General features: G+C 50.3%; 1 protein-coding gene across 5 annotated transcripts in view; it reads left to right on the top strand.

Annotated features, from left to right (window-relative positions):
• Smpd4 (sphingomyelin phosphodiesterase 4) overlaps window positions 1-12,209 on the top strand; it is a 30,152-nt gene that overhangs the window by 11,157 nt on the left and 6,786 nt on the right. For 4 of the 5 annotated variants that reach the window (XR_012910395.1, XR_012910394.1, XM_075970040.1 and 1 more), the window contains 6 exons: window positions 2,591-2,662; window positions 5,941-6,027; window positions 9,664-9,809; window positions 10,420-10,510; window positions 10,949-11,049; window positions 11,960-12,123. Coding sequence is in view for 3 of the 5 variants with exons in the window: in XM_075970040.1 (XP_075826155.1) it covers window positions 2,591-2,662; window positions 5,941-6,027; window positions 9,664-9,809; window positions 10,420-10,510; window positions 10,949-11,049; window positions 11,960-12,123 (661 nt within the window). In the remaining 2 variants the exon portion in view is untranslated. The remainder of the gene's footprint in view (window positions 1-2,590; window positions 2,663-5,940; window positions 6,028-9,663; window positions 9,810-10,419; window positions 10,511-10,948; window positions 11,050-11,959; window positions 12,124-12,209) is intronic. The other variant, XM_075970031.1, reaches the window with a different exon arrangement.

Genomic DNA, 12,209 nt, shown 5'->3' with positions numbered 1-12,209 from the left:
ATTAATCGTAGGGAAGTATATATAACATTAATTTTAACATCTTTTTTCCATTGAGTTTTTTGAGACACTTTCTATGTAATCCAGGCTGGCTTAGAACTTTCTGTCCATGTACCTCAGCCTCTTAAGTACATCCTAACCATTTTTAAGTAGTGTTAAGTACAAATGTATGTGTACATGCATTTATGTATGCATGCGTGCGCATGTGTGTGCATGTAGCATACACCTGTGGAGTTTATGTGCACCATGTGCATGCAGACCAGGAGAGGACATCAGATGCTCTAGAAAGCAGTTACAGGTGGTTGTAAGCACCATGTGAGTGTTGGAAACTGAACCATTGCAAGAATAGCAAGTACTCTTAACTGTTGAGCCCTTCCAAACTGCATAAATCTCTAATTTTGACTAATTTTTTAAGAAGTCCGTATATGCATATAGTATATTTGGATCACACTAATCCCCACTACTCCTCCCAGATCCAACCCCCCATTCCCTTACTTCTCCCAACTTCCCATACTGCTTTTCCTTCCTTCCCCTCCCTTCCTTTCTTGTTTTTGTAACTCACTGAGTCCAGTCTGTGCTGCCCATGTACTCATGAGTCTAGGGCTTCCCTGGAGTTCAGTCGACCTACAGGGAGCTACACCATCAAAGAACAGCCCCCCCCCCCCCACACTCCCAGAGGTCATCAGTTGTTATAGCTCCTCAGTTAGGGCAGGAGCATGTGAGTTTCTTCTTCCGTGCTAACCTTGTGTGGGCGACCCCAGCAGCGGTGAGTTTTTTAGTACAGTGGTCTTGTGTCCAGATGACACTTGACTCCAGCTCTTCCTGACAGAGCTCTGGCTCTTTGAATCCTTTAGCCCATATTCCACAATGCTCCCTAATGCATCCTTTGAGGGATGGGGTAAAACCACATTTTGTCTTGAAAAAGGAACTAACCCTTCATGGCTGTTCTCCATCTCCCTTTCCTATCTTGCTTCTGTCTCTACTATCTGACTACTCTAGGCGCCTCATTTCTAGAGGACTTATCTAGATTATGTGGAATATTTTTGTGACTGATTTGCTTTATTTAGTGTAATGTTCTCAGGGTTCATTCTCGTAGCATGATCAGAATTTCCTACCTTTTACTGGACGTAGTGTCTCATCCTGATAATCCCCGACTTAGGTAGCTGAGAGGGAAGGATCTTAAGTTCAAGGCCAGCCTATAACATTTTGTCTCTAAAGCTAATAAACAAAATCTCTCATTTTTAATGGTCAAGTAGTACTCTGTTAGATGGCTATATCCATTTATCTGTCTGTAGACACTTGGGTTTTGTCTCCTTTTTAGCTAGCTATTGAGAATATTAGCCTGCTGTGAATGTTGATGTTCAGTTATCTACTTTTAGGTTTATTTAGCTTTACTTTTATTTATGTGTATATGTATGGGTATGGATCATTTAAGTACAGAGGTCAGAAGAGAGTTTTAGATCAGAACTGCTGTGTGGGTGCTGGGAAGTGAACTGAACATGGGTCCTCTGGAAGAGCAGCAAGTGCTCATGACCACAGAGCCATCTCTCCAGCCCCCTGCTTTTAGGTCTTGGAATATAATGTATCTAGAAATAGCATCATGAGGCCACATGGTAGTTCTGCTTTCTGTTTTCTGTTGTTTGTTTATTTGTTTTGTTTTGTTTTTCAAGACAGGGTTTCACTGTGTAGCTCTGGCTGTCCTGGAACTTGCTTTGTCGACCGGGCTGGCCTTGAACTCACAGAGATCTGCCTGCCTCTGCCCCCTGAGTGCTGGGAGGGTTTAAAGGCGTGTGCCACCACCTGTGCTTGTTTTCTGTTTTATAGCCACTGCCCCCTTCCCTCCAAGTAGAGTACATGGGTTCCTTTTTTTTTTTTTTTCACATGGGAAATCAGTATTGTCTCTTATTTTGCGTTTTTTTTTCTTTTTAATGTGTATGGATATTTTGCCTTCATGTATGCGTACACCATGTTCCAGTTAGAAGAGGGCAGCAGTTCCTCTAGAACAGTAGTTACAGGTGCTTGTAAACCACCATGTGTGCTGGGAATTGAGTGGCTATTGTAACTCAGTGGGTATGAAGTGGTGTCATTTTGATTTACCTAATAATTAGCAATAGGTTGACTATCTTTTAAGGTTTTATTGGCTTTTGTCTCTCCTATTTGGAGCATTGTCCTTTTGATATAGGGTTAAGTTTTTAAATTTATATATTCTACATAGAAATTCCTTGTCAGATAAAGGTTGGGAGGTCGTATGTTCTCCTATTTTGTCGCTTGCCTTCACTCTGTAAAAGGGTCTTGTTTTTGATGACGTTCCTGGTGTCTTTTTTTTGGGGGGGGTGTCACCTCAAAGAGTTATAGCCAAAGCTATAACACAGGGTCCCCCTGTGTTTTCCTCTGAGTCTTGTGGTTTGGGCTCTTGTACATAGGCCAGCATTCCATTTTGCATTAATTCTTGTGTGTGGGATCAGGTGCCTCACAGCTTGCTTCTTTGGCGTGTGGGCTGCCTGTTTCCAGCACCATTTGTTGGAAAGACTTCCTCACCATTAAATGGTATAATGCCCTGCTGACAGTGTGATCAGTTAATGTCCTTTTGCAGGTTTTTGTTGAAATGTGGCTTCATCATTATTCCCTGGAAATGTACCAGAAAATGCAGTCCCCTCATGCCAAGGTATGTGTCTGTGGTTATTAATCCATCTCCTGTCTCATGCCCTTGCTAGCCTGCTGTATCTTGTCAGCATGAGTCACTTGTGCCAGCTTTGATGGAGGGAAGCAGAAGCCCATTGCTCACCCTTCACTTGGATATCATACATAGCGATGACCTTTGAGCCTGAGGTCCTCGCTGTGCAGTTCTACAGACCCTTCCCACCACTGGGACAGGCTTGGGTCTAATGCTCTTGGTCTTCTGGGACAGAGAACGCTGTAGGTCCAGTTGATACTTTGAGGTGGCCCTGAGCAGCTCCTGCATGCTGTGGTGACCTTACACCTCTTGGGCCTACTTACTGCTCTGGTTTGCAGAGCATCAGCAAGCAGCCATCTGTGATGTGTGGGCTCTGGGACCCTCCTGCATGTGGCCTTGCCTGCTCTTCCTCCTCTCCTCTTCCTTGGCCTTTCCCTTGCCTTCCTCCCTGGGTAGCACACTCATTTGCAGAAATGTGGAGGTGGCAGTGTCCCTGGAACCTCCTGATGTTGGTACCCCTTGGGCAGGTACTCTAGTGAGCTGGTCAGAGTAAAACAGTTCTGTTCAGTTAGTGAGTGGCCCGATGGGTCTTGAGAGTCACAGTCACAGGCAACGTCAACACACACTGCTGCTTGATCTCCTTACCCTGTAGACGGATCTTGTCATGGCCAGATGAACTCTTGAGTACTTTCCTTAAAATGAAGAGTGCATAGGTGGTGGTGTTCCCATTAAGTGTGTCCTGTAACTGACTCAGTAGTGAGCCCTGGATACTGCTACCACATCATCGCTGTAGCCAGTTCTGACTCCAGCATTCCGCTGTGTTGAAGATGAAGACTCTCTCCCACGACTTGCAAAGTGCAGAGGCCCCCCCATCCCCCCCGTGTCCATTCATAGCATCACATTGGGAAAGGGGGACAGGGAAAGGCTGAAGATTCCTCCTAGACCTTGGGCACCACTGAGAGCCCACGACACCCTTCCTGATTCCAGCCGGACTTGCTCATGCTCTAGGCTGGCACATGGAAGGCTGGTACTGGGCTTCTCCAGGTTCCCAGGCCCCCAGCTGACTCAGCCTTGTCCACCTGGCTTGGTCTTGCTGAGGTAGGCTTGCTTTGCTGCAGTGATTCCTGTCGCTCCTGCTGTCTTTCCAGTGAGTAGAAGCCACACCTGCTCTCAAGAGCCAACCAGAAAGGCCCTTCTGGGTTGTTCCCTCTGACGAGTTTATCTTCTGTGGTCAGAGGGAAGGGCCAGTGGGTTGTCTCTGTGGAAGAGGACTTCCCTCTTTTCCCCACAGCTGCTTCTTCTTGGCCAGACCTTGGGTGGATGAGGCGTGCTAGGAAGGTTGGTGTTCCCTGGATGACTGTCCTTTTCTGTCTTTTACTGAGACAGAACGTAGAACCCAGCCAGAGGTTTCCAGTGGCTGGACACCAGGGAAGGCAGCTGCAGAAGTTGCCCTCCTCTATAGCTCCATCCTGTTACTGGGGCCTGTACTGTACCTTCCAGAAATCCTTTCCAGTCCCCAACAAGCCTCCACTGCCACATGCAGAAAAATTGGCACCTGAGATTCCACTCAGGTCAGACTTGTCCAGAGTACATGCTCACTCCCCGTGACTAGGGTCAGTGCTGGCTGTGGTCTGCAGGGCACCTGCCCTGTGTTCCTGCACGAAGGGGAGCCTGATTCCTCTCGGAGCACTGCACTTGAGCCTGGGGTCTGGCACAAAGGAAGCCTGTGAGGAAGGGCCTTTGTTCTTTTTCCTGGAGGCTCCATGGCAAGTCCATTCTTTCTTCTCCTGGTAGGGCATGGCCTTTGTGGGGCATGACTGTGCTGGCTTTGGAAGTGCTTTAGCAGGCAGTGGTGCTGCAGGGAGGTGGGGTTGAGGGTGTTGGGTGGGGCCAGGAGGCTTGCTGGCTTGGCTGTTACCTCTGCTGTCCCTAGGCTGCCCCAGCCTCTAGGGGGATGAGACTCTGTTGGATTCTTGGGGGTTCCTTCCCTTGGAAGCCCTGTGTGCTGAGAGACAAGAAGTAGAAAGTCTGTCTCCCCAGTTGGAACTAGTAAGCACCCCCACCTTTAGCAGTTTCCAGTGTAGGGACAGAACAACCTGGTGGCCTGGGCCCGGGCCCATCTACTCGGATTGGAGAGAACCATCTCATGGAAGGATGTTTATGGTTTTAGATATGTGAGAATTGGTTCGGTTATATACTCATCTGCTGATTTGGTTAAAGATTCACTCTCCCCCTTTTCTGGTACTGGGGGTTGACCCTAGGACCTCACACATGTATGCTGTTCCCAGTGAATTGGGTGAACTTCTCAAGTCGAGCCATGGAAGTCCCTCGGTACTTCCTCACTCCTTATCCAAGGGATGCCTCTGCCTCGGAGCCTGCTCCTCAGTGTTCCTGGGTCTTTGCATTATTAATTCCCTTGTATACAATGCTCTTGCACATAACTGACCTGTCCTGCTTTAAGGTTTTCCCTACATGTGCCTGTAATCTGGCACTCCAGAGGCCGAGGCAGAATTGCAAGTTCCACGCCCACATAGGCTGCAGTATGAGACCCGGTCTCAAAACAAAATACATGAAGATTACTTAATACTTCATGTGTATGTTCAGGACAGAGGCTTTATAAATTGGTCAGTTCCATGTGGATCCCATATATGCAGAAGGCCAGTTGTACACCTCCACCCCGAAGTCCTTCTATGCTTGGCTCAGAGGTTTCTTTTCTGAGCTTCGACGTGGTAGCAATAGCATGTCCCAGTGACAGTGAGCTTTGGTGGGCTGTTATGTGTACATGTTGATACACATTGTCATATATATATATACACACACACACACACACACATTGTCATTTTAGGGTTAGTGGGACAGTGTTATACTTCTGGAAAAACAGAATTGGGCATACCTGAGGCCTTCAGCTCCAGCAGCCCAAGACTTCCTGGTGATCTTATGAAGGCTGACCAGCTATGTAGGAACCTTGTGAGGGCTGACCACGCATAGGGACCTTGTGAGGGCACGCCATGTGTAGGGATCTTGAGAGTTCATCTGTCTGAGCTGGGGATTGCCTGTGGGAGCCCAGGGCTGCCGGGCAGTTTTTGGGTATTGCCACTGATGAACTGTTGTTCTTGTTTTTTGTTTTTTTCTTTTTTGTTCTTTCTCTTGGGCTCCTCATGTTTTCTCTCTGCCCTCTTCTCTTCCCCTACCCTATCCTGCCCTTCCCCTCCCCCACCCTGTATGTCCTCTGATCTGCCTCTTCTTGGCCTTTGTTTGTTGTCTCTCAGTTGGAAGTTCTACACTACCGACTCAATGTCTCCAGCGCCCTCCACAGCCCTGCCCAATCCAGCCTCCAGGCCCTCCACGCCTATCAAGTACTGGCCTTTCCTTCCCTTCCCCTGCCCCAAGGTGGGCGCCAGAGTGTGTGTTCATCCAGTGTACAGTAAAGGGTCTCCCAGAAGTCTGGTGTGGTCCTGAAGAGGGAGTCCTGAGCAAAAGACACCCATATATTTAGGGGCAGGCCCAATCCAGCCTTCAGCTTGACTTGCCCTCAGGTTTGCTGGCTAGCCTGGTTTCGGTGTATGGCCATGTGGCTGTGTGAGGCACACAGCCTAGAAGATTATGGAATCTTCCTCCTAAGCCCCTAGCCTGCAGGGCTGTCTCAACCTCTCAGGATTTGTGGGGGAGCCTTGCAGTGGTCTGACTTCCTCACTACACAGAGGACTTACGTATGATGTGGCTCCTGCCCTGTTCGGAGGCATGTAGCTGAAGGATGTAATTGTATTACAAGAGAGTAGGAAAACATGGGGGGCCTTCTGTTGAACCCCAGCCACTTACAGACTCATTCAGAGGCAAATGAGGGCAAGTGGTGACCTTGTGGAGATTGGTGCCTACTTAGGGAGAAATGACCAATGTATAATGGGTTTGAGGTCAGTGGAGTGAAGTTCAGACCTCAGGTATTTGGGGGGATGGAGGTGGCTGATTTGTGAGAAACCGTGGGAATGCAGAGATGTGCTCCCAAACAGGACTGTGTCTGTTTACCCTGGGGAAGAACATTATAACAGCTGACACTGAATTGAACAAAGATAAAAAAACCGGGCTTGTCCACTGAGTGTTGCTGGCTTCTCACAGAAGGTTACTGCTTAGAAGCAGCAGGTGGTGAGGCGCTCCCATGGGCGGACTGGGCAGTGAAGCAGCTTCCAGGGAAGACCTCATAGCAGGAACTGTGAAGATGAGCCCGAGGCTGGGCATAGTGGGAAATGCTATGTATGGGCTGTGGGAGCACATCCTTCTGTCATTAGAAAGTACAGATGGCACTGGGGACACCTGTAATACCCCTCTAGCATGTGAGCCCTCCCCACCCCATAGAAGAGGGGAGGAGATGGCTGGGAAGGGTGCCCAGGGCTGGTTACCTACAACCTCATGAAAAGCCGGGTAAGATGGGGTGGTGCTTGCTGCTGGGGGAGACGGGGTGCGGCTCCTATGATGGTGCTGTTTGCTCTCTAAGCTGAGGAACCGAGTTGATGTCACTGCTCAGAGTGTCCGGCCAGCTGCCAGGAGAGGAGCTGTATGTAGAGGGATATGAGTGGGAGCTATAGCCTGGCCTGATGGTTGTTAGTGTTGATTAGTCCTTGTGACTATTGTATGTTCGAGGCCAGCCTGGTCTATAAAGTGAGTTCAGGACAGCCAGGACTGTTACACAGAGAAACCCTGTGTCAAAAAATGAAAAACAAACAAAAAATAGAAAATGGACTAGGACTCTGGTGGGTTGGTATGGTTATGCCAGTTGTCCAATTGCATTTAACTTGTGTTAAACTTTTTTTTTTTCTCTCTTTTTGGATTTTTGAGACAGGGTTTCTCTGTAACAGTCCTGGCTGTCCTGGAACTTCCTTTGTGGAACAGGCTGGCCTCCAGCTCACTGAGATCTGCCTTCCAAATGCTGGGGTTAAAGACGTGAGCCACCACTGCCCAGCCCTTCTCTATTACTAACAATGTCACAGCTAGTCAATTATAAAGACCAAAAGGATTTTGGTTTTGTTTGTATGTAGTGCTGGTCCAGAGTGGAAAAGGGATACCTCTGATGATGACTTTAGTGCTGGCCGACATCATGGCAGGGGACAAGAAGTGTTGTCGACCAAACTAGGTCAGCACCTATGAGGAGGAGGCAGGCAGGTGGCCACTCTGAGGCCAATCTGAGTCACTTGGTGTGACTGTCTCAAAAAGCCCAGGGCTGGCGGTACAGCTCAGTGGCTCAGAACCTTCTCAAGGCCTGGGTTCCACCCCCAAGAAGCCAGACTGTCTTTGTGGCACCCGCTCTGGAGATGACCCACTAACCTGCTGGTCACATGATAGGACTGACCCCTCCTGAGCTCAGAGCCCTGATCAGATGCTGATCTTCAGGGTCACCAGGTCCATCTTTTAATTCCTGAATAGTGGGAATTAGGTTAGATTTCCTATTTTTATTTTTATTTATTTATTTATTTATTTATTTTCGGTTTTTCGAGACAGGGAGAGTGTGCAAGTCTCTGCTCTCTTCGAGTCCAAAATACCTATTTCTTTCTTTTTTTCTTTTTCTTTTCTTTTTCTTTTTTTTTTGGTTTTTCGAGACAGGGTTTCTCTGTGGTTTTGGAGCCTGTCCTGGAACTAGCTCTTGTAGACCAGGCTGGTCTCGAACTCACAGAGATCCGCCTGCCTCTGCCTCCCGAGTGCTGGGATTAAAGGCGTGCGCCACCACCGCCCGGCAGATTTCCTATTTTTAGAGGGTTTAGACTGGCTCGTCTGTTTTTCCTCGGAAGCAGGAGTCCTTTGGGAAGACTTTGAAGTTCTAGATAAGCAGAAGAGAGCAGCCTTCCTTATAGCTAGTGTAGTGTGACCTGGGAGTGGGACCTTTCTCTCCCTCTTTTTTTTTTTTTTTTTTGGTTTTTTGAGATAGGGTTTCTCCGTGGCTTTGGAGCCTGTCCTGGAACTAGCTCTGTAGACCAGGCTGGTCTCGAACTCACAGAGATCCGCCTGCCTCTGCCTCCCAAGTGCTGGGATTAAAGGCCTGCGCCACCATCGCCCGGCTCTCCCCTTTCTTTTTGAAACAGTTTTATTATGTAGCCTTGGCTTGCCTGCCGTGTAGGCTATGATAGCTTAGCACTTACCACAGTCCCCCTGTCTCTGCATCCAAATGCTGGGATTGTAGCCATTTATCACCATGCCCAGCCATAGTGAATGACACATTGGCCTGAGTATGGTCTCCTGTGTGCCAGAGGGTCAGGCCCTTTTCCAGCCTTAGCCCCACAACTCATCAGGGCCCAAAAGATGTGGGTAGAGGAGCGCCTGATTGGACTCACTCCTGCCTCCAGATGGCATCTTTATTCCTTGCCCAAAAAACACCACCTATACTCAGATACTCAACAACCAGAGAGGCGGAGAGCCAATAAAAGGCTCCTTTTAGTCCAAAGATTGTGTTTGCATTGTGTCTAAAGTTCACTTCACAAGCCTGAGAATTCTCTAGTCCTGGAGACTTTAGCTGACTGGCAGTGGGGGAAGTAGCTCCTTGGCTTCCTCCAGGCTTGGGTCTTAATCTGACTGTGCCTAGGACAGGCAGCTGGGCGGGCCTGGGCTTGTGGCTGGAGAAGGAACTGGGAAGAAAAGACATACTCTCACTTGAGCAAGGTGAGCTTTTTGCACTTTAGGAGGCAGCCAGACAACTTTGGATCCAGAGCCTAGGTGGGCTAGTGACCCACCTTGTGTTCACCGTCTGGCTCAGCCGGAGACAGGGCCTTGAGGCCCAGCACAGGCTGCAGTTGTCTGAGGGTGCATGGCCAGATATTGCCAAGGTAGGGTGTGGGGCGCTCTTTGATGAGTGTTTCACTAGCCTGCCCAGGGCGGGCACAAGGCCACGTGCCTCAGTGCTCTGGGCTGCTGTCAGTTCCGCTCCAGCAGCATGGCCTGATGCTTGTCTCCTGTGGGGCTGCAGTAGGTGCTGTAGCTCTCGCCCAGCCTGACACAGCACCCCTCCCTAGGAGTCCTTCACACCTACGGAGGAGCACGTGCTGGTGGTGCGCCTGCTGCTGAAGCACCTCCACGCCTTCGCCAACAGCCTGAAGCCAGACCAGGCTTCCCCGTCGACACACTCTCATGCCACCAGCCCCCTGGAGGAGTTCAAACGGTGGGTGTAGGGTGTGGTAGGGCTCCTAGGCCTCTGTTCCCCTTATGTCTACTGCGACAGATCCCTGCTGGCCTGTTTGAGGCCAGAGGGCTGGCGGCTGCTGCTCTTAAAGCCTTCCCTCAGGATGAGGTTCTCACCCTTCCTAATGCTGCGACCCTTTAATACAGTCCCATTTGCTGTGCTGGCCTCCAACTATAAAATTATTTGTTGCTACTTCATAACTGTCATTTTGCTACTGTTAGGAATCATAATGTAAATATCTGATAGGCGACCCTAAAGGGGTCACGATCCACAGGGTGAGAACCGCTGCTCTAGCTGCTCCCTGTGTGGTGGGAAGAGCTGACTGGCCAGAGATCACAGCCTTGCTGTTCTGTCTTACCTCAGTCAGGAGACAGGCTGGTGCCAGAGTCTGACTTCAAAGGCAACTTATATACTGTGTTCTTGACCTCTGGTTTCTTCTGGACAACAGGATAGAAACAGCTTGTACCTCAGGGGAATGCTCAGTGTTCCCTACAGGCAGAACAGACTCACTCACAGGCCATGGCTGGCGCCTGTGAGTAGCCACACACCCCTGGGCAAGTGACAGCTCATGACTCTCCCGTCTCCACAGGGCTGCAGTGCCGCGGTTTGTCCAGCAGAAGTTATATGTCTTCTTACAGCACTGTTTTGGCCACTGGCCTCTGGATGCATCCTTCAGAGCCGTAAGCACTTATCCCTTGCCCCCCATCCTCATTGTCGCCTCCTGGGCCATGAAGTTGGCAGCCTGTGGGGTGGGTTGACAGAATGGGGGTAGGGGGCTGTCACCACAGGCCTTAGAGATAAAGGTTTGCCGTTCTGTTGGCTTTTGAGTACGGAAGAGCCATACTCTGTTCCCACAACCCTCAGAGGGACTTGCACAAGGTCCTTGAGTTCCTGCAGTGTCCTTGGGAGACTGTAGGAGGAGCTAATCACTTACTGACATCTACGTTGCAGTTGGAGAAAAGTGCAGAGCCCAGCAGGGCATTAGCCCTGCAACTAGAGCATAGATCTTGTTATGGCCTGTCTTCAGAGCCGGGTCTAGACCATCAAAGGATGTGTCTGAAAGTCAAGTGCTCTAGCCTACAACCACAGGCCTTCAGGGCACATGTGTCCCTCCTTAGGTCCTGGAGATGTGGCTGAGCTACCTGCAGCCATGGAGGTATGCCCCTGAGAAGCAGGCTCAGAGCAGTGATGCCCAGCCACGGTCCGTGTCGGAGAAATGGTGAGCACCCCCACCCAGCCCAGGGACCCAGTGATAGCACTGCTCTCTCGAGCAGACGCTGCCTGGTGGGCCGTGTTCCAGTCTCACAGAATGGGGACAGAGCATGACCCTGGTGGACCGTGCTCCAGTCTCACAGAATGGGGGGAAAGCATGAACCTGGTGGACCGTGCTCCAGTCTCACAGAATGCAGACAGAGCATGACCCTGGTGGACCGTGCTCCAGTCTCACAGAACGGGGACAGAGCATGACCCTGGTGGACCGTGCTCCAGTCTCACAGAATGCAGACAGAGCATGACCCTGGTGGACCGTGCTCCAGTCTCACAGAACGGGGACAGAGCATGACCCTGGTGGACCGTGCTCCAGTCTCACAGAACGGGGACAGAGCATGACCCTGGTGGACCGTGCTCCAGTCTCACAGAACGGGGACAGAGCATGACCCTGGTGGACCGTGCTCCAGTCTCACAGAACGGGGACAGAGCATGAACCTGGATCCCCATCTCCTTGCTTTGGCCTAGCCTGGCTCTATGACCGTCCCAAAGTCCCCCATTTCACCCTTACCAGCACAGAGCAACTGCCATGTCCCCTTTATCTTATACTCCCTGGGGGTACTGGGGTCACTATGGCCTTTCCTCTCCTGGGCCCTAGTCTTGCTCTTCATATCCTGTTCCAGGAGACCTTGTTGTGATGCCCATGGCCCTCTTATGTTTGATGCTTAGTCACACCAGAGGACTGAGGTGTTGCACCCCCCTTCCTGCCTATGCCTGTGACTCCTTTAGTATGGTGGCAGCAGCTGGGAGTGTCAGGAAGGGTGAGCTGTAGGAAGTAAGGACCAGTATGGCTCCTGCCTCCAATAAGAGGTCTACTCCATAGTCTTACTCTGCCTGGTCCCCATCCTGCCATTTGTCTCCAGGGCACCCTTCATCCAGGAAAACCTGCTGATGTACACCAAACTGTTTGTGAGCTTCCTGAATCGTGCACTCCGCACAGACCTGGTCAGCCCAAAGAACGCACTCATGGTATTCCGAGTGGCTAAGGTCTTTGCCCAGCCCAACCTGACTGAGATGATCCAGAAAGGTGAGTCTTCAGCCCTGGGCCAGCCCCACTGATCTAGGACCTCAGCTGCTGAGAGGCAGCACAGAGGAACAAAAGGATGCAGCATG

Source organism: Microtus pennsylvanicus, chromosome 1, assembly GCF_037038515.1.
Source record: "Microtus pennsylvanicus isolate mMicPen1 chromosome 1, mMicPen1.hap1, whole genome shotgun sequence".
Taxonomy (NCBI): domain Eukaryota; kingdom Metazoa; phylum Chordata; class Mammalia; order Rodentia; family Cricetidae; genus Microtus; species Microtus pennsylvanicus.
Note: the sequence above shows the minus strand (reverse complement) of the source record. Positions and strands in the feature narration are given on the sequence as shown.